At 41.4% G+C, this 23,007-nt stretch overlaps 1 protein-coding gene across 8 annotated transcripts in view; it reads right to left on the reverse strand.

Moving 5' to 3' along the window:
* Positions 1–2,477: 2,477 nt before the first annotated feature.
* The window catches only part of LOC117506605 (R3H domain-containing protein 2), a 207,404-nt gene continuing 186,874 nt past the window's right edge, over positions 2,478–23,007 (reverse strand). For all 8 annotated transcript variants that reach the window (XM_034166125.1, XM_034166122.1, XM_034166127.1 and 5 more), the window contains 5 exons: positions 17,448–17,617; positions 14,649–14,793; positions 11,791–11,885; positions 11,384–11,468; positions 2,478–3,587 (listed from right to left, as the gene is read on the reverse strand). In XM_034166125.1, coding sequence (XP_034022016.1) covers positions 3,220–3,587; positions 11,384–11,468; positions 11,791–11,885; positions 14,649–14,793; positions 17,448–17,617 — 863 coding nt within the window. In that variant the 3' untranslated portion in view covers positions 2,478–3,219. The remainder of the gene's footprint in view (positions 3,588–11,383; positions 11,469–11,790; positions 11,886–14,648; positions 14,794–17,447; positions 17,618–23,007) is intronic.

The following is a 23,007-nucleotide window of genomic DNA, read 5'->3' on the forward strand; positions in this document are numbered from 1 at the left end:
AACATTGACTGGGGGCTACGTCCGGGATCTCAACAATACCGGAGGTGTCCGGCGGGGGTCGCCAAGTCCAGACGTAAATCCTTGGCCAAGGTCCGATCGATTGATCGTGTCTGCAATTGTCGACCGCCGGTGGTATCGTCTGGTTGACGAGATTTTCCCGAAGAAGACAGACAGGAAGTCGAGTCAGTGAGTAAAATTTCTTTTTAACAGTACTGAGTGAGTGGTGATCAGATCACATAAACAGTTAAATTCCGCAAGCGATGATACAGAATCGTCTGTTAATGAAACAGTTAAACTCTGTAAGGAGGTCGGACTCCTCTACGATGGCGAGGAACGCACGTAGTTAAATTCCGAAGGAGGGTGCGGACTCCTCTGTTTATATACGCGTACCGGTAGGGTGGTGTTCAATTAATAAGAACGTAGACAGAATAAACTACATCCACTACAATGGGCAGAAATTAGGAAATTGGACTGAGGAAGGATTTAAGGCTGTCCATTCACAGTTAGAAGCCACGTCCCTTATGGCCTTCCAGAATCGTATTGCTCTGGATATGTTGTTGGCAGAAAAAGGAGGTGTTTGTGCCATGTTCGGAGAACAATGCTGCACATTCATTCCCAACAACACAGCTGCAGATGGCAGCCTCACTCAAGCCATCGACGGGCTGAGGACGTTGAACAGGAAGATGAAAGAGCACAGTGGAGTAAACACCGAAGGCTGGGATTGGTGGCTGGAAGGGATGGGAAAATGGAGGTCTTTGATTTCTTCACTATTAGTGTCTATAGCAGTATTTGCTGCGATTCTAACATTGTGTGGATGTTGTTGTATTCCATGTCTTTGAGGCCTTGTAAATAGAATGATAACCACAGCAATAGGTCCAGGACCAGGAGGGGGACCAGCTTCATATCCACTCCTGGGGCAAAACGACGACGAGGAGGAAGAGGGCTCTCATGACCTGTACCCAGACCAATGGAAGTATGATGACCCAGACACCGATGATGATGACAATGATGACATAACCTCTGGGGTGTAAGCCTGTAGAACATACCATGATGAACCTCTTAGTGAAAATCTCAAAAGAAGTGCTAAGCTAGGTGATGCCTACTATATGTTTAACAAGTGATTACAGGAGGGAAATGTTAAAGATTTTATTTTTTTTTTTTTATCACTGTTAAACATTTGTACCTTTGTCTTCTTTCTTATGAAAACATTGTGCTGTTTTGCACCAGTCTTAAGATAACCCTGAGAATGCACATATTATTCAACTTCGTTTTAGCATGCTGGGGTCAGTCTGAACTGGGAGTAAAGAACTGGAGGTTATTTTGACCGTTGTGAATTTATGGCCTTGTGATATGTGATGCTTAGTGTGAAGAACAGGACACTCTAGGCAGATGCAGAACAGATGATAAGTGCAACAAACGAACGGGATGTGCTGACCTTCGACGATAAGATTAAAGGAAAGAAACTTTTTCCTTACAGCTGCACTTATTGACGTATGTGTTTATGTCACGGGAAGAAACTTGTCTTGCGTTGTCCCCCCCACCCTTAGGACAAGTTTTATGATGTGGTTAGGGCTTCTCCAATAAAAGAGCAGGAGCGCAGGCCAGACTTTAGTGTAGCTTTGGTGTACAGCCTGACTGCACTCCTCGCGAGATAAATTTGACTTTCTGTCTCACTGGTGGTTCTTGACTCTGTCTTGTTAAAGGTTTTAAGAATGTTTGGAGGAGAAAATACCCAACATTTACAGCCTTAAAACGTCTATAATAATTGTAAAAAATAATGCTGACTACTTTGCGGATTTCGCTTATTGTGGGCTATTTTTAGAACATAACTCCCGTGATAAACGAGGGACCACTGTATTCATGGATGCTCCTCGTCTTATCCTGGGTTTTGGCTCTGACAGATGCAAACATTCTGAAGTACGACTCTTATGGAACACATTTCCTCACGGCCAATTGTTTAGACACCATGTCTTTCATAACCCCCAAACCCCCCCACAAAATGTATCAAACCTTTCCACAGAACTATACATACACACAAACCCTGCAGTTTCTTCAAAACTCTCCCCAGTCAACATTCAAACCTGCCTTCACGTCGACATACGAAGCAGCATTAATCTGCACAAGTTGTTACTGAACTGCCTGAAATCCCCGAATGAAACACGACAATATTTTTGATAGATTTTTTTCTTGACTTTTATATTTAAAAACAAACAAAAAATAACAGATTAAATAAAATTTACAGTAGACATATGCAATCATTGTGCACTTTAACTACTTCTTCTGATACGTTCTGCACAGCTGTCAACAAAAACGCAAACACAATGGGGCGTCAGGGTGGAGTGGGGGGTAGGTGAGGGACTGGCTGTGGGAGAGAGGAAAGGACAGAAGTGAGGTAGAGGAGAAGGGATGAAGACGAAGGAGTAAAGGATAAAGGAAGGCCATAAATTTTTCCACTCTGGGGAAGAAAGAAAAATCACTGAATATATAGATTTCTTTTATTCCTTACATCACTTATATAAATATATTGAACCCCAAAAAACAAACAGAAAAGGAGGGGGAAAAAACAGCGCGATACAGAAACCCACAACAGCAGTAAGGCAAACAGAAAGCAAGAGAGCAGAAAGAGAGAGAGAGCAGAAGTGAGGGAGTAGAGAGAGAGAGAGGAGGATGAGTCGTGGTGAGGCGAGAGGCAAAGGAAAGCAGAGTGCACCAACTGTGCGTATGAAAATTTATAAATACGTGAGACTGACGGGGTGAAGGAGTGTTGGCAGAAAGAGGAGGAAGGCTGGAGAGCAGAGAAGGGAAGTGGACGAGGAGGAAAAGGTCTGACTGAGGTCGGCTGTCCAGTGTGTTTTGGTGGTTGTGCGCTACGTGACCCTGTTGCCTGCGTTTGTGTGTGTGTGTGTGTGTTTTTGTGTAGCAGCACACATTTCACGGCAAGAGTGAAACATGCTCACGTGTCTCGTGTGCTCTTCTGCTATATAAATACAAAAAACAAAATAATAAAAACAATCATATTTGCAACCAAACACCAGCAAACTCATAATTCACATCTTCTTCCCTCTAACATTTGACACCAACCCCTTTCATTTTTTTTTTTTAATTTTTGGATTGTACACAAAGAGCAGTCCTCCTCAGTCCCTCCTTTTCCACCACTCCACTGAGCGTCTCTCTTTCTTTCTGTCTCTCTCACTTTCTTTCCTCCCGTCTCGCTTCCTCTCACTGAGAGCTGGCTCTCTCCAGGACTCGCAGGTCATAGTTCTTTTTGGCGGCCCTCAGTTTGAAGAGGCTGGCCCCGCTGCTGTTAAGTTTGAAGGAAGCACTCTGGGCAGCCATGGTGCTGGGGAAAACTGCAACTACGGTGTAGAGGTTAGCTGGGTCATTGGCGTCGCTCTTTGCACCCCCTGGACCCAAGGGCCCTGCACCAGTGCAGGGGCTGCATCCCCCTGTTCCTCCTCGGCCTCCCTGCGGCTCCTTCAGCCACTGGATCTTGGCACCGCATAACGACAGCTGGTTGAAGAGCTTTTCAGCTTCTGGACGTGAAATTCCCTCTGGCAGGTCTGTTACCTCGAGCACTCGACTTACTACTGCTCCAAGACAAAATGGGAGAATGAAAAAAAGATGTTAGCAGCCCAGTTACTAAAAGATGAAATTGAGACTGTTAAAAGTCCTTTTAATATATTTCAGATATCTAACATGGCACATTTGTAAAGCAATACACTGATCATTCAATGTCACATGAACAGATTTTAGAAACTTTTCCCAACTGACCATCTTGGATTTGCTTTGTATTTCACGTAAATATCACTGTAATCAGCAACCAGAAAAAAAAAAACAACCCCCCCCAGCCCTGCAAAGCTTAAGTCATTACTTTGAACTAGTCATGCTACAAGTATAACAATTGCAGAAATTATTTCTCACTGTTAGAAGTCTAATTTCTAAAATGGTTGTGTATTTGTCCTTAGAAGAGGAGCTAGGGACACCTGCTTTGCAGTCCCACAAAAATAAACCAAACCAACTTATACTCAAAATATAAACGCAACACTTTTGGTTTTGCTCCCATTTTGTAAGAGATGAACTCAAAGATCTAAAACTTTTTCCACATACACAATATCACCATTTCCCTCAAATATTGTTCACAAACCAGTCTAAATCTGTGATAGTGAGCACTTCTCCTTTGCTGAGATAATCCATCCCACCTCACAGGTGTGCCATATCAAGATGCTGATTAGACACCATGATTAGTGCACAGGTGTGCCTTAGACTGCCCACAATAAAAGGCCACTCTGAAAGGTGCAGTTTTGTTTTATTGGGGGGGGGGGATACCAGTCAGTATCTGGTGTGACCACCATTTTCCTCATGCAGTGCAACACATCTCCTTCGCATCATCCGTGAAGAGAACACCTCTCCAATGTGTCAAACGCCAGCAAATGTGAGCATTTGCCCACTCAAGTTGGTTACGACGACGAACTGGAGTCAGGTCAAGACCCCGATGAGGACGACGAGCATGCAGATGAGCTTCCCAGAGACGGTTTCTGACAATTTGTGCAGAAATTCTTTGGTTGTGCAAACCGATTGTTCCAGCAGCTGTCCAAGTGGCTGGTCTCAGACGATCTTGGAGGTGAACATGCTGGATGTGGAGGTCCTGGGCTGGTGTGGTTACACGTGGTCTGCGGTTCTGAGGCTGGTTGGATGTACTGCCAAATTCTCTGAAACGACTTTGGACACGGCTTATGGTAGAGACATGAACATTCAATACACGAGCAACAGCTCTGGTTGACATTCCTGCTGTCAGCATGCCAACTGCACGCTCCCTCAAATCTGGCTCTGTTCACCCAGGTCGTCGTCAGAGAACAGAGAAGTTTCAGAAGAGATCGGCATGAGGAGTTAAAGGAGATTTTGTAATGAAAGAACGTGTGGGCAGATTTGCATGTCGGGCCGGACCCGACCGCGGGGGGTCGTGACAGGAAAAACACCTCCATTGGAAACCTTAACGGACAAGTTGGAACATGCCCAGCTGTTAAACAATTTCTCAGATACTCACTTGTTGAAAGCCATCAAAAGCCACCTGAATTTTACAATGGTTTTCAACACGGAGGTGTTTTTCCTGTCATGGCGCAGACGGATTTGCGGCGTCGTCACGGAACCGACTCGGCGAATTTGCCCGCACGTTCTTTCATTCCAAAATCTCCTTTAACAGTGGAATGTCCGCATAAACTCCTCATGCCGACTTCTTCTGAAACTTCTCTGTTCTCTGACAACGACCTGGGTGAACAGAGCCTTAAATTAGGATGTTTTCAGCTCGAAACAGCCAGACGGACACCACCTCCGACCGCACCGCGCCGATCCGCTTTGTGAGCTGTCCTTAAAGCGAAAGAAACTCCACAATCTCTCATCAGCCGTTAAACTTTTCACCGAAAACCAGCTGAATTTCTCGAATAGTGTCCACTCGGATATCCCTCACAGGTCCTGAAAATTTTTTTGATAAAGCAACGCGCGCCGTCTCCAGCAGCGTCTCAGACAAAGGATTTCAGCCGAGAGGGCTGGACCAGTGCTCACTCAAAGCCTGCCCAAAGGCGAATGACGTCATCGACACGCGTGAAAAAACTCACGCATGCGCACAAGGGTTCAAGCATGTCTGGTGTAATCGCACGTGATTCAAATCCATATAGTTTTTTTTTTTTTTATAAAACTGCCGGTTAGTTTTCTAATAGACCTCGTACAGTAAAACCCGCCTAAACAGTCATCATATAAACTGGATATTTGCACTCAATGGACAAAAGCAAAAGTCCCAATGCTTTTGTATGGTTTTCCATGGAATAAATACTGTATACGAGGTCTGTTAGAAAAGTATCCGACCTTTTTATTTTTTCAAAAACCATATGGATTTGAATCACGTGTGATTGCATCAGACAAGCTTGAACCTTCGTGCGCATGCGTGAGTTTTTTCACACCTGTTGGTTGCGTCATTCGCCTGTGAGCAGGCTTTGTGTGAGCACTGGTCCACCCTCTCGTCGTTTTTTTTATTGCGAATAAATGTCTGAATGATTTGGAGCTGGACATGCCCCAACATGTCCTGGAAGGCTTCATCACGGCGTTGCTTTGCGCAATGCGACTCCTCCGCACGTCTGTCTTAATGTGCTGAAAAAGTGCTGATGTCCACGTCTTTTCACAATTCCTGTGCTAGTCAGACGACATACCGGATCAAGACAGCGTCCAGTTTAGAAATGAACTGCACATTCCACTGTTAACAGGAGTTTTTGTCATGAAAAGAGGAGCCTTCCAGGACATGTTGGGGATGAAGCCTTCCAGGACATGTTGGGGCATGTCCAGCTCATGCACAATCACAATCGGATAATCACACGACTGAAAAGCAACCGGAATCCATCTGAAATCCACCTGAAATCCGTCCTGTGAGACCAACACCGAGGTGGTTTTGTCCCGCGTAATGAACGGCTCCGTGGCGCGTCCCTCCGCTTTTCTTTCCATGAAAAAAAAACTCCTGTAACAGTGGAATGTGCCGAAAAAGTGCTGATGTCCACGACTTCTGCCTTTTTGTGAAAGTCAGACGAGGTCCCGGATCAACAAAGCCTTCATGTTGGAAATGATCTGGTTGTTTCAGCGGGGTCTGAGCATGTCGATCGGCGATGGGAGCACGCCGCGCTCTCAGCAGTTGTGGGCGGCCCTTAAAGCGACAGTAACACTCCTTAATCTGTATAATCCCCATAAAAGTGTCACTGAAAGCCATATTAATTGTCCGAACGGTGTCCACCTGGATGTTTCTCACAGTTTCTGGAAAAAAATTGATGCAGCAAAGCTCCAAATCGTTCAGACATTTATTCGCAAGAAAAAAAACGACGAGAGGGGTGGACCAGTGCTCACTCAAAGCCTGCTCACAGGTGAATGACGCAACCGACAGGCGTGAAAAAACTCACGCATGCGCACGAAGGTTCATGCTTGTCTGATGCAATCACACGTGATTCAAATCCATATGGTTTTTGAAAAAAAATAAAAAGGTCGGATACTTTCTAACAGACCTCGTATACCGGATTTTGTATAAATCACATCGGACAAAACGTCCTGTCCAACTGCAAAGCATTTACATTAAAACCCCTCACATATACTGGACAGAACAGTCTGGACGTGGCCAGTAACAGAGGTAAGAAATGAAGTTCAGCACTAACACTCGCTGATGTGAAGAAAGTGGGTACCATATTTCCGTGATTAAAAGACTGGCCATTTATTTTTTTCCAAACTGGGCACAAACACAGGACCTAAACAAGGCAGGGTGTAATTCAAAGCTGGTGATTATTAACAAAATGCTGCTTGCACTGTAGTATGGTGTTCAGTTTCACACATATCCCTGGGTGTGACGAACCAAACTGCTTTAGATCAGAGCCCTCTGCGGGGCTGCAAACCAGCGCATCTGCTAAATTGGAGACCACAAAGGCTATGATTTCTCACTTTTACATTTTCACTCCTTCCTCTCCTGTTATATTTTAAAAGGTTTTACAGTGCGCACACTGATTTCATTTCGATCATGGATCAAATATGTTTGTGTGTGTGTGTGTATATATATATATATATATATATATATATATATATACATACACACACACACACATACACATATTCTATTTCCACCTCATTTTCTTATGTCTTGTACTGTTACAAGTATTAGTATGATTGCTTATCCTTGCACGCACTGTTTAATGAACATTTTCCTCTACTTGCACCCATCTTGTGTGTTTAAGAGTTGACGTAATGTGAATTTCTCCTCTGTGAGATCAATAAAGTTTATCTTATCTTAAATACATTTGGCAGAAAAGTCCACAAATATGACCAACTTCACAACAAGTTAGAAAAAGACGCTCAAATGACCTGCAATCCATGGAGGAAATTGTACGTACTGTAGGTTTGGAGGTTGATGATTGTATAAAGAAGCTTGTTGAGGGATAAATTCATCCAGAAAAAGCAGCTATGCACTATGGAGAACTTTAAAAGATTAACGTGCACATCATTGCATGGTCACAGAGAAGCATAAATCAGGCTTTAGCATTTTAAGGTACCATTCCAAAGCAGACTTAGAAAAAAAGAGTGATTCAACCAAATGTAATCTTTTTAATCCACATAATGTCTGTTGCTTATTTAAGGCAGGTGTTTATTTTTTTTTCAGATGACGTTTTGACCCAGTGCTGCAGACCGGACAATCCCCCCTAAAAACTGGTCCCCCCTGCCTTCACTGCACATGCGTCATTTCGGAGCTCATCAGCGTCATTTCTGAGCGTCACCAACGTTTCACCGATTATCACCTTGTTTCTGCTTAAACTGCACTCCAGTCATCTATCTCAGTGACAGATATCTGAAGCTTTTGTACAACAATCATTTCCACAAAAATTCAGCATTATTTCGTAATAAAAGATGGCGGACCGATCAGAGCACCACAGCAGCTGCTGCTGCACCTACATCATTTCAAAGCGTCAATAACAACTCACCAATTATCACCTCGTTTCTGCTTAAAACTGACTTTAGAATGATTTAAGAGGTTTTATTTTGTCATCTGATGGTTAATAATCCCATTAATCCATTTGATCAGTTTGGGTGTAGAGAGTCCGTCTCAGACATGCTGCTGTGGTCCCAATGAGGCAGGTCGCGATTCAGGATTCACCATAGATCGTTTGCCGCGTCCTGACTGTAACTAATCCGTTACATACATATAACAAATTTTGTCTGTTTTAAGCCTGGGTCCCACTGAATAATGAAGGGTGAATAATAAGCCACATAGCATGTTTTCTTTGCTACGAGAGGGTTTCTTCAACTATGCTTTTTTTCCTCTCTTTCCTGCTCCATGCGGAATGTATTTTGAACAGATTAATGTAACTATTTTTAATGTTTTCATAGCTTGATAAAAACAGTTCCCAGCTGTAGAAGTATGTCTACAGTTGATTTAATATCTTATTAATCGATCACATGAGCTCCACTGTGTGTGCGCACTGAGGAAGTGACTCATCACGCTCCAAAGGAGCATTTAGCCAGAAGCCAGGTCACAAAAACGTGATTTTTCAGTCAATAATGTACGAATACAGTTAAAATTTGGATTACTGTGTGACAGTGGCTGTGTGTTTAAAGCCGTGGAAGAAATAACTCATGTGAAGCCGTGAAAAACAGTGCAGAGCTGTACAGCAACACAGAAGGAGAGCACGCAAAAGACTGATTTTGAAGACATAAAGTTAAAAGTTGTGTCACAGTGACTTGTAAGCTGCGAAAGAAAAATAATTTTTTTTGAAAGTGATCCACATGAGTTGTGGCAGCAGGTATATATAATTAAAGCGGCCACCTCATTGTGTATGCAGTACGGCAGCGCGCGTGCAAAAGAGCGATTTTGCAGAAATAAACGGACGAACACAAAGTTAAAAGTGGGATCACGGTGTGAAAATGACTGTTTATAAAGCCAGGGAAAAAAATAAAGCCAGCAAGCCACGGATGGAATGGAAGCCAGTGAGAAGGAGCACAGAGGCGGCTGTCCAGGAATGCAGAACAGCAGCGCAGGCGCAAAAAAGAGTGATTTTGCAGAAATAAACGGACGAATACAAAGTTAAAAGTGGGATCACGATGTGTGTGTTTAAAGCCACAGAAAAAATAAAGCCAGCGAGCCGCGGAGCTAGCGAGCAGCACAGAGGCGGCTATCCAGGAACCCTTGGTTCGGTTCTAGCTGGTCTGGTGTATTACAGGTGGACAGCAACCTGCAACAGCCGTCGGTCTGTACTGAAGTGTCTATTTTGGACTGTGTTTAAAAAATGTTACAGCTTTAAATGCTGCTGTGAATTGAAAACCCACACTTTAAATGAACCAGGTGGGGAGGGCTGGAGGCTTTGACCAAACCCATACCTAAACGTGCGGCAACATCACGTTATCATGGCGCTATCACGGCGTTATGTGGCTTAGTGTGGCTGCGAGCTAGTGCTAGTGATTGCGAGCCATTCGAGGCTCTAATGGCTGGTCGGTCGTGGCTCACTAGAGGTGCTACGTGGCACATGCAGGGTACATGAGCGGCACTTTTGTTAGCAGATATGTGATAAATGAAAACGTGGATCAATTCTTCGAATAATCGCGACACAACCACACGTGACTCATTATTCATGGCTATTATTCTGTGACACGGATATAACGGATTTTGTCTGTTTTATATGTATAACCAATTTGATTATAATTGACAAATTCGCTGGTCCACCTGAATCCATTATATGCTAGTTCTACTGTATTAAAGAACAATATTTGCAAATTTCAGGCATGTAACATGAATACAACAAAAGTTATTTTTTTATGAAACACTATTTTTTCTTATTTTAAGCAACACATTATTATGGTCACAAGTCTCATTTAAGCCTCCAATTCTCATAAACTAAAGGCAACATAACAGACAGCAGTCAGGTATACCCATTATTTACATGAAGTACAAAGCAATCCAAGACTGATTGGAAGGTCTGTTGATTTGAAATAAAAAAGACCCACATAAAAAATTGAAATATACAATTGTTTGTTTGTGCTGCCTCCTTGTACTAAGAACTTTTTACTGAAATTTATTCTGGTGGTTAACAGTTGGCTCCATCAGTAAAGAGGTTGAAAATAGAGTTTGTTTAACTGTGTCTCCTCACATGTGATAAGGGCATAAAATCGGAAAAATAAATAAATAAATAAATAAAACTGGGTCCACATTAAATGCAGCTGAACTTATTCCTGGTGTGTGTCACAGAGTAAAACTGTTACTTTCTGTGGCAGTAAGACAGTAATACATCTACAGGACAAACTGTTGCGTTTCTTTCCTGCTGGATGGATGTTCTCCTCACCCACGTCTGTGTTCTGTTCACCTTTTATGCTGCCTCTTATTAAAAAACTAAAAGGACCGCTTTGCAGTCGGAATAACTCATCTACCTGTCGAAACCCAGAATCCACCAATGAATAAACATCAGCAGATATTGGGCTTGCTAGAGTCATCCAAATCATAATCCTGAGACTCTATAATGGTGTCAAACACTGCCCTCTACTGGTCACCATTTACTAGTGAACGAACATGCACTGGAGCGAGTTTCTAATTTCAAAAGCATACAACTGAAACTAGTAACTGCTGATCTTTCTTTAACTCCTTTGTGGAATTCAAACTTGAACAGTTTAAGAGGACACTAGCAGGAAACTACAATAACTACATCAGGGGTCACCATCAAGCCCCCGGTGTCCATGTGTACCTGCTGCAACCGCAGCTGATTAGTGCGCATCTGACTTAGTGAATTAGCACTGGGTGGAGCAGGACAGTTGGTAATCAGGCAGGCCAGGTGACCTCCAGGAGCCGTGATGGAGACCCATCAACTAAAAAACAGTTACTTACCAACATCAGCGTTGCCGAGATCTGTTGACGCAGACTTGAGTGTTTGTTTTTTCCCTCGTGTCCCGTGCTTCATTACTCCTTGGCCCTAAACACAAACAGCAACAGAAACATTACAATACTTTATTTTTTAACAAAGAAAATGAACTCAAAGACATCAGATGTAAGAATATCCAATCAGTAGGAAACAGACTACTTTACGGCCAGTTATTGTCATCATTAGAAAAGTCATTCCAAAGTCTTTAATTCACTCCGGGATTCATGACTCCTCTCTGAGTTATAAAAGTAACACCCGTGACTACGAGCATATTTGAGATGAACGAGTTCTGACAGACTCTGGAGTCTAGTAATTGCAATCGAGTAATCTGAGTATTAAGTCTGATTTTGTCCAAAGGCCTAATCGTACTGACCTGATGAGAGCTGTAGGAGGACTGGCCATGCATGAGGGGAGGAGGACAAAGGCTATACTGGAGAGGCTGACCCAACAGAGAGTAGCGCCCGTCACCTAAATGCACAGTAGAAAAAGTAGTAAGTCTTATATACTGAAGCCTGTTGGTGCTGGTACTTATCTCCAGATTCCGTAGTGTGAAGTGGATCAGAGTCCACAGCTCTGCAAGCTACTTTCCCAGCCAAGCCCACTCCCCATTTAAAGTTGGGATCGACTCACACAATGCTGATTAAAGGTCTTGTCCAGGGACACAGGCAGGTAGCGTGAGTGGGAAATGAACCCATGTCTACCCATTGGCAGGTCATCTCCTTATCCCCTGAATTGCCTGCTCAACATCATCACTTAAATGCAGTCATTACAATAAACAAAAAGTAAGTGTTTTGAGTGTTTATTGTCCAGTAGAGATCAGCTGATCCTCATTCCAACACCAACATTACAGAAGCGATGTACGTGTCCATTCATGAGCAACCCAAACTCGCCTGATGCTTTCATTTAAAGAAAAAATTATGCCGACTTGCAAAATGGCAGCGGAATGTCGTGCACAGAACGTAACCAACACTGCTGCTATCTTCATGAAAAACCTCACCAAATACTTCTGACACCTCACTTTTGAGGTCTGCTTTTTTTCCTTTAAATTCTCCTGCAGTTTCCATGTCCACTCTATCATGCAGGTGTCCATCTATAAGTAGGCACTGTATCTTTTCACCACCAATGTTGTTTTCAAAAACAATAATTCCTTAAACACGAAAATTAACCTTTTGGTAAATTTGACATGTTTAAAATTTAATCTCCCGGACCTGCTCCCAAATGGCCGAGGTTGAGCTGTGTGTGTGACCCCTCACTATGTCACACTGTTTTTTTTTTCCCTTGCTTGCTTCCTCAGACAGCATTTTTTTTTTTTTGGTTTTGCTTTTTTCACTGGTACTGTGATGGTTACGAACATGTAAGACAAAGTCTGCGTTGGCTTGTTCTTACAGCTGCTAACTTGCCAGTGACTCGACACAGGGGCGTTTATATATTGTTGTAGTGCTGTAAAGCAGCTTGTGCTTCTCACAAGACCAGAGACTGAAGTTACAAAGCTTGCTTTCTGCTGAGACCCCTGGTGGGGGACGTAGAGCCCCATTCTCTCCAAAACAAGTCATTTAACCTTTAAAATTACTCCCAAACTGTAAACGTAACGTCAAAAAGTAACTTGGTTCCCCTTTAAATTACTGACTTGCTATTCAACCACAGGCTCTTGAAAGCAAATGGTCTGGATTACTGAAGACAGACAAGAACTCAGGTGTAATTCAGGTGTGATTTGGCGCTATGTAAATGAAATGAAATAAAAACAAAAAAGAAATAATTTAGGCAAAATTCATAAATACTGTTATACTAATTCAGAAAAAAGCCAGTTAAGCACATGAAAGCAATTTTTTTTATTCTTGTCCTGTTGCCTGCCTGCAACACTTCTGACTGAGGCAAATGACAATTTAAATGGAATTGAGCGAAAGCAGCTTTTAAAAAGAAAATGGCAATTGGAACATTATAAGCAAGATATGCATAATGGCTCAAAATATGCTAAACCATTATATTATACCTGAGGTACTTCATGAATGTGTTTATTAAATATGGATTGTTGAATAGAAATGTTTGTTATTGTTAACACTAATGTAACTAATGTATATATAGTATGCATAATTTGAGTGTATTTCGTTGCTCATAAAATAAAGAAAAATTGAAAAGAATTTTGGAAAATCCACTTTTTTTCATCACATATTAGAACACGATTGGACCTCAATTTTCAACCAGGTCATATTTTTTTCAAACCAACCTCAAGGCAACTGCATTGTGCGTTAGTCAACAGAAAACCCATGAAATGAAAAATTAAAAGTAAATAAAACGCCCTTGAGTCAATTTTAAGGACAAAAAAAAATTTAAATTAAAAATGACCCTTGCGGATGTTACGCCGTCTGTCAAAACCAAGTGGGACATATAGATGGTTAAAAGTCGCATAAACTATAGCTAACATTTACACATAGATGGGCATTCTACTTTGAAATATGTACTCTCCGATATACATCGTCAATTTGTATAAAAGATACGCGTATTAAGAAATTATAAGTTGAAAACAACCTGAGAATTGTCCATCAAAAATAACATCCGCAAGGGTCCATACTCTTATTAATTTCACTTTTCCATAATGGAAAAGTGAAATTTTTAAAGTTAATAGTTAATGAGTTATCTTGAGCTTTGTGGTTTATGAAAGAAATATATGTGTACTACAATTTCAAACTAGTTTGCAATAAAAACATGTAACTTGAAAAATTGACCTTTGTGTTACACTTTCATAATAGTTTAGCATATTGTGAGCCTAATACAAGGTTACTGATAGATACTGTGGCAAAGCCTGTCTGCAAATTGCTCACTGTTTATCACACAATATTAAATTTGGTAACAAAGTAACAGGTAAGGCTTCAAACTGTCACCAGTGTGGTTTGTGAATAAATAGAATTGATCCGAATTTGCAGCTTATATAACCAAACCATCCAAATACAGATCAACTGGCACACTGTGGTTTACCACTACAGTATTCTGGTATTATGAATACAGTAATGACTTGAGTAACATCGATACTGTTGGTAAAGATGGATGCATTATTAGGCTACTCAATACTTTAGCCCAAAAAGTCAAAGTTCTTTCATATTTTCACAGTTTTGTGTAATCCTTTCTGAGCCTTTGTCTGGTGTCCATGGGCTTCACCCCAAAGTTAACAAGACAATCTGAGCATTGAGCCGATTTTCTAAATATGTGCATTTCACCCTTCTTCTCAGCCTATACCTTGAGATGGTCCCCCTGGCCTGGGAAACTGAGAAATGAGAGGCAAAGGTCCCAGTCCTGGACAGACGCTGGTGACACTGCCAGAAGGAGATGGTGTGGGAGACTGAGTGGGGGAAGTCAGGGGACTTGTCAGTTGCGTACTGGCCTGGATATGTAAAGGAAAGTCGTAAATTACAAAACAAACAAAAATTGTTTAAAGTCATGACAATGTCACGACTGCTTCAAATGCACATCACTCCAAAGAAAAACAAACAAACAACAACAAAAAAAAAACAACAACAAAACCCTGTAGAATTACATAAACTGCATATTCATGTCATCTGATGACCACAAGAGGTCAGACTAGTTGATGACCAAAGTTGGAATGTGAATACCATATTGTCCAGACCATAAGTCACACTGGACAATTCCTTGCATCCGTCCAAAAATATGTCATGAAGAGAAGGGAAAAACAAAACAAACAAAAATAAAAATAAATCAAATATAAGTTGCACCAGGATGAAATTAACATTTATTTTTCCAGATGTTATTTTCCAGATGTTGTGTTACTGCTTTATGCAACAAGCATCAAAATTAATTTAATTGGCAAAACATTTATTTATAGTAGAATCTAAATGGCTAATTAATGTTACTGTAACCAAATGAAGAACTCACAAATAAACTGCTTCTTCTGGTGACTGAACATACAAAAATGAGTATTCAGGGATTCTATTCAATAATACTTGTACAATAACTAGCCTTACCTGAGCCTATGTGTAAACACAGTCCAAACAAATGGCTTTCTGAGTAGTATGAAGGTTATATACAATCTCTTTATTTAAGAGCATAGTCTTTCGGTGTAAGACCATTACTTATTAATTTCATTCATTCTCTAAGAAATAACACGTCCTTCTCATTCAGATCTTCTTGCCTTACCATAACGTTGCATTACCGCCACCTTCTACTCTGGAGTGTGAATCACAGTACCACTTTCAGATCAGTGTTCAGTTCAGCCAGAAAGTATTCACAGCACTTCACTTTTTCCACATTTTGTTATGTTACAGCCTCACTCCAAAACGGATTAATTTTTTCCTCAAAATTCTCAAAATAAATGCCAGGTGCCATGTGGAGGAAGCCAGGAACCATCTCTACACTGAAGCATGGTGGTGGCAGCATCATGCTGTGGGGATGTTTGACAGTGGCAGGAACTGGGAGACTAGTCAGGATTGAGGGAAAGATGAATGCAGCAATGTACAGACATCCTGGATGAAAACCTGCTCCAGAGCGCTCTTCACCTCACACTGGGGTGATGGTTCATCTTTCAGCAGGACAATAATGACCCTAAGCACACAGCCAAGATATCAAGGAGTAGCTTCGGGGTAACTCTGTGAATGTCCTTGAGTGGCCCAGCCAGAGCTCAGACCTGAATCTGATTGAACATCTCTGAAGAGATTTGAAAATGGCTGTGCACCGACGCTGTCCATCTAACCTGATGGAGCTTGAGAGGTGCTGCAAAGAGGAATGGACAAAATTGCCCAAAGATAGGTGCACCAAGCTTGTGGCATCATATTCAAGAAGACCTGAGGCTGTAATTGCTGCGAAAAGGTGAATCAACAAAGTATTGAGCAAAGTTTCTGTGTAGGCTCTCAGTTGTCCAGGTGGTTTCCATAGTAGAGAAGCTTGAATCTTCGACTGGACTGGGTTGCTTGACGCGAGGACGTTTTACTTCAAATCGCAGAAGCTTCCTCAGCTAAAATTCTTGCTCTGGTAGTCTGACTTCTGTCTTGACTCTTGTAGAGAAGAATAAACAGAAAACACAAAAGCTGGAGTTTTAAACCTAACCAGACCCCTCCTGCCGAGAGGAAGACTGCTATAGGCTAGTGACTGGGTTTGAACAAGTTAAAATCTTAGCCAGAGAGAAGAAATGGTTTGAGAGAGGGGTCAAGGAGGCATTCTATGTGAAACAGTTGAAACCCAACCTTAACCGGGGAGGGGGTCTGAGACACGCTTTGTCCCCTGTTTACAATGGGGTACTCAGGTCAAAGCAGTTTCAGTCTTTTGTTCATGGTAATGAGTCATTCACGTCATCAGGAGAGTCATCAAGGGAGCCATCAGGAGAGGCGTCCGTCCCATCATTAGGAGGGTGCTAACTAGAGCACAATAGGTGCTAATTAGAGCTATTGTTTAGTCACTAGCCTATAGCAGCCTGCCTCTCGGTAGGAGGGGTCTGGTTAGGTTTAAAACTCCAGCTTTTGTGGCTTCTGTTTATTCTTCTTTACAAGAGTCAAGACAGAAGTCAGACTACCAGAGCAAGAATTTTAGCTGAGGAAGCTTCTGCAATTTGAAGCAAAACGTCCTCGCGTCAAGCAACCCAGTCCAGTCGAAGATTCAAGCTTCTCTACTATTGAGCAAAGGGTGTGAATACTTGTTTGCATGTGATTTTATTTATTTTTTATTCTAATAAATTTGCCAAAAAGAAATCCATGTTGTCATTATGGGGGGTTTTGGGTAGAATTTTGAGGGAAAAAAATAATTTATTCAATTTTAGAATAAGGCTATAACATAAAATACGGAAAAAGTACGCTGTGAATACTTTCTGGATGCACCGTACAGAAACAATTTGTCATGTGTGTATAAGGGGCAATATTGTGTCTGTAGATGACAATGCAGTATTTTTTTCATATGTCACTTCAAAATATGTCGCAGGACAGGCAAAACAAGTAAAAATATGACATAGTCTGGAAAATAGGGTAACTGTTTTCATGTGGTTCTTTATGTCTGCTGTATGATGCAGGGGACCTCAGCTGCATGTGTGTGTACCTGTGGATTATTGTCAGTTTTGTAGAGCTCTCCTGGCTTGCTGGGCCTCTGCTCTATGCTGTAGTACTTGCATGGGTTCCACTGGACCAGGGGAGAATTTTGAGAAGGCTGCGGTCCATTGGGGACACTGAGCTGCATGACCATCACCCCAGGCCCAGGAGGAGGTACTCCTGAGGGAGTCCATGGAGAAAAATATAAAAAAATGTACATTAACTATTAACTAACTAGTAATGCACATCAGCATTTTAGTTATACAACAAAGAAAAAAGTGTTGAGCTGCTTGCACCTCTATGAACATAAGGTTGTAATGTTTATTGAAGTTTTAATCTGGAAAACATGCAGGTCAGATTGCCACAGGAAAAAATACAACATAATATTTTTATTTTGGGATTTTAATTTTCTGGATTCCACATGCCCACCTATGTGAGTTGTCTCAGGCTGTGACTTGAATAGCAGTGTGCAGAGGATGACACTTCAGCACAACAATAGCCACTGCTCTCAAAGGATATGACCCTCTAGTGCTTTCTGACAGTTTAATCTATTTCAGGAATGGGAATCCACAGCATTTACTTCACTGTGAACGTTGTTCTCAGTGGAAGGCAGCAGCAGACTTATTTGGGAGGAAGAATTGAAATAGACTCCCCGTTTAGACTGAAGCAGTGTGAAACTTTTTTAGTAATTGCTGGAGCACTAATCCTAAACACTCTTGGCAAGACTTCCTCCTCCTCCATACACAGGATGGACAACCTGCTGTAGACCTGGGTGCACCTGCAGTTTCATATTACATCTAATGGCCCAGTCACATGGCACTCAACAAAGGGCAACGAAGCCCAAACAAAACAAGAAATATGGATAGTTGGCATCGTTTAACCTTCGCCCAGCTTCGTTCCTGCAGCTGGTGCTTCGTGAGGATTTTTAAACTGTTAAAAAATTTGAACGAAGGGCAACGAAAACCTCAATTCATCCGTATTTCGTTTTGCTGTCGTTCTTGATGCTTTTTTATTGTTTGCTTAGTTTTTGTAACATTAGCATTTAGTTTGACTTTGTTCGACCAGCTGAATGTTTTCACAGAATTAATCTTGTGTGGATACAATTAATTACTTTGCCACAAGCAACTGCTGAATCTGAAACAACAGAAAAGTTGTGTAATTTCCGACGGTACTTGAACGCAGCGGCAGCAGCTCCAGCGTGCGCTTGTTTTTTATTAAATATAACAATATGAGTGTAGGAATGACAATCCAGCTCTTATGTACATGTGGCAACATGTGATTCAGATGATTATATAAAGAGCTGTTCTGCAAGGCAGAATTCACGTTGTGGATCAGTGGCAGCTGGTGGAAATAACCACATATGGGGAGTCAATGCGTGGTGTTCACACGGACTGATCAGTTTACTGCTCTGATATATTCAATCATCCTTACACTTATATTTATTCCCCCTTTTGACTGTTTTCTGTTCTAAATCAATATATATGGCTTACTAACATAATACAGTGATACAGCAGTGACTACAGCACACCAGTTTCTTTTTTCTTTTTAAATTGGAGCAAGACATAGCGTGCAGCGTGTCGTCAGACAGTGTGGATTCTGATGATGAAGGATATGATCCCCTCTTTTGTTCTGGACGACGAGCCAGAGCAGGTGGACCCACCGATGTGCGCACAGATCTCCACAGCTTCTGTTTGCAGTTTCTCCGGGACTCAGGCACTATGAGCTCCGTCCCAGCGCCGAGTCCTGGAACTCAGAAATGCAGACACACACTGCTCCAGCTGTGGCTCCAGGCGCATTTTGTTTAAACTGTAGAGATCAATGTTAGCTTCGGTTTTGTTTAGTTCCTCTTTCATCCCTTTTGTGCTCTTGCTTCACAGGCTATTCGGTGATAAAAACTCTTTTGTCCACCTTTTTCTCAACGAATGACTTTTTTCGCTTCGTAGAGGAATCGTTGTGTGCCGTGTGACTGGGCCATTAGAGGGGTGACACTAAATGTCTTGTGAAAATCATCAATTGTGCAGTTACAAGTACATATCACATTTTCCCCAAAACAATGCAGCACATAGGATACACTGTTGAGGACTTCAGCTACCAGATGAGACCAAGCTGATACCAGAGAAAACCAGGTTGTGACAGATAGAGGGCTGCTTGCATGACCCAAGATTAGACCACAGTTGTGCCCGGAAGGGTGGGTTCACATGCAGTTCTACAAGATGGTGGATGCACTGACAAAAGCAGTCATTGTCAATGTTCGATACAACATTGAGTTTGTCAGAAAATAAAATACATCTCATGAAGAAACAGCATTTTCTACAAGAGAAGAGCAGTGACATTCACCCTGTCAACTGATTATGCTGACATATATTGTCACTGCAATTTTGTAGTCGTCAGACACATTACTCAGTTGAAGTCCCGAAAAAAGCAACCCTAACATCCTTAATTCATAACATATGGTGCTATATTTTAACATGGACCTTTCTTTTAATGACAAACTCATTTACCACAAGAACTGGATTTAAGTTTAAGAAATATGTACGAGGTCTGCGAGAAAAATAATGTACCTTTTTATTTTTTTCAAAAACTATATGGATTTGAATCACGTGCGATTACATCAGCCAACCTTGAACCCTCGTGCGCATGCGTGAGTTTTGTCACGCCTGTCGGTTACGTCATTCGCCTGTGGGCAGGCTTTGAGTGAGGAGTGGTCCACCCCCCTTGTCGGAATTCCTTTGTCTGACAACTTCCTGAGAGACTGGCGCTTTGCTTTATCAAAATTTTTTCAGAACCTGTGAGGCAGATTGAAGTGGACACCATTCGAGAAATTCAGCTGGTTTTCGGTGAAAATTTTAACGGCTGATGAGAGATTATGGAGTCTTACTGTCGCTTTAAGGACTTCCCACGGAGCAGGACGTCGCGCCGCGCTCTGAGGTGCCGTCGTCAGCCTGTTTCGAGCTGAAAACCTCCAAATTTAAGTCTGTGTTGACCCAGGACGTCGTGAGAGAACAGAGAAGTTTCAGAAGAGCTTGGGATCAGCAGTTTATCCGGACATTCCACTGTTAAAGGAGATTTTGTAATGAAAGACGTGCGGACGGATTGGCGTGTTGGCAGGCAGCCGGAGCGGCGTGCCGCCACAGGAAAAACAGCCATTAAAATTTTCACAGAAAACCAGCTGAATTTCTCGAATGGTGTCCACTTCGATCTGCCTCACAGGTTCTGAAAAAATTTTGATAAAGCAAAGCGCCAGTCTCTCAGCAAGTTGTTAGACAAAGGAATTCCGACGGGAGGGGTGGACCACTCCTCACTCAAAGCCTGCCCACAGGCGAATGACGTAACTGACAGGCATGAAAAAATTCTTGCATGCCCACGAGGGTTCAAGCTTGTCTGATGTAATCGCACGTGATCCAAATCCATATAGTTTTTGAAAAAATAAAAGGTCCGATACTTTTCTCACAGACCTCGTATTTGATAAAGGTTAGAAAAGGTTTGCCTGAACTAGATGATTCTCATGAGTCTATTTAGAAACACAGGTGAAAACAGTAACTTCTTGTATGACACACAGAGGTTACATAAATGTGACGTGTAATTTCTCCCGGTTCTTTATGCCCTATACTGCCCCTTACAAAGAACCAAATTGATATATTCCTGTTTGAATTTATTGAAAGTCACGTTGAAACCCAGGCCTGGGTCTCCACAGACAGACTCCATCTTGTGAAAGCCAGTGGTGTTCCGATAATCCGATAATTATCGAAGATAAAGTTTTCATTATCGGATTATCTTTTCAGATAACTTTGAAACTATTATCGGACTAATTATCTTCTGATAAATTTTTGTCCGATAACTTTTAGACCGTTAACATGGTAAACAAAAGAGAACAGATGTGTAGTTCTACCCTCTGCAAACAGAGGAGAGCTGTTTCTAGGAGAAACTGCTCTATCCTCTGCAGGCAAAGGAGAACTGGTCACCAAAAAAAAAAAAAAAAAGAGAAAAACCTTTTCTTTTAACCCCATACTGATACGCGGCCAATATCACCCGAGGCATACATTTTTAACTTATGGTTCAAATTTTAACCAAACGTATTTCGGACAAGTTACTTCTGAAGGTTTATAAAGTGAAAATATCAGATATATGTTTTAGTTTTAAAGTAATGCGCTAATTTTTAAGATTTTAGTGTGGGGCATGCTGTGTCCTGGTGCAATATGGGATAGGGTAATCTCAGTACAGTAATCTCAGTACGTTCACGACAGGAGAAATGCATTTCAGACACTCAGGATAACAGCATTAAACTCTAGTGCCTAAAACACACGTGAATATATTCTCTGGGTTTATAGACGTTGTTATTGTGTTTGTTTGCTTTTATTAAATTCCACGCATTTTAAACGTAGCAAGTAGCAGATTATCTGGAATTTTGTGTTTACAAGTTTCAAGGTCTCTACTACCATCTACTGGCCAGTAGTGTTCAGTATTCAAACTGAAGCTGGGTTGATATTTTCAAACCACACGTCGGACTCGTGTTTCCAGAAGCAAAAACATAAGCTTTTTTCCCAAACTTAATTTACAAAAACGACACTTTAACCGCTGTACATGGACAACACCATTAACATCGCAACATAAAACAATTTTTATATTGTGCCTAAAACTCTCATGAATATTCTCTGGGTTTATAGACTTTGTTATTGTGTTTGTTTTATGTAAACGTGAGAATCACAGGCTGTCTCTCCGTTATTTTCGATGGGAGCTGCTGTGAGCTACGCTCGCTTCCTGATCATGTTGTTCTGGGGGAAAGTGAAGTTTGCTCTTTAACGTCTTCATTATTGTTCTTTACAACACTGTTTGTCCTCTTTGTTCCAGACTAACATATATGTCTGAAATTCGGTTTGTGTTTATTAAATTCCACAGAGATTAAATGTAGCAGACATGGATTATTTGTTATAATTGTTTTAGCAAGTTTTCAGGGTATCATGCATGCAGTTTCTTATTAATGTGACAAAAAGCATAAAAAAATTACATTTTTGTAGTATAATATTAAGTTACAATTGTCATCATGTGGATACTCTATATGTTGTTTGACTGCAGCGACTCTCTGGTGCGCAAGGGATTATGGGATACGTCAATATTTATTTTGACACCGGTTATATCATACGGTTATGTAATTACAACTTGGCTTTTTTTTTGAAAATGCCTTTTTTTACAAATAAAAAATGTCATATTTTACAAAAGCACATTTATCTGAAAACACCAGCACACGACACACCTCACATTGTGTTGGTTTACATAGAATGAATCATCCAATCAGTGTGAGCAGAGGCACATTTTACCCAGAATGCCATCTGTCTGCATTTGTTACAAAACCTCAATTAGTGCATTATTCAACATTAAAAGATTTATGTTATATCTTAACTTTGTACAAATGACAGAATTGACATTAATGGAGTTATTCTATCAGTATTCATTTTATTTATACACCAAACCATAACTCAGCAGGGCTTTATTTTCCAAGACCTCCACCTGACAGCAGTGCTGTGATTGGGTAGAGAGTTGAGCTGTGTGGCTCCTCTCCGTTGCGTTTGTGC

The sequence above is a fragment of the Thalassophryne amazonica genome, chromosome 3, assembly GCF_902500255.1.
Source record: "Thalassophryne amazonica chromosome 3, fThaAma1.1, whole genome shotgun sequence".
Taxonomy (NCBI): domain Eukaryota; kingdom Metazoa; phylum Chordata; class Actinopteri; order Batrachoidiformes; family Batrachoididae; genus Thalassophryne; species Thalassophryne amazonica.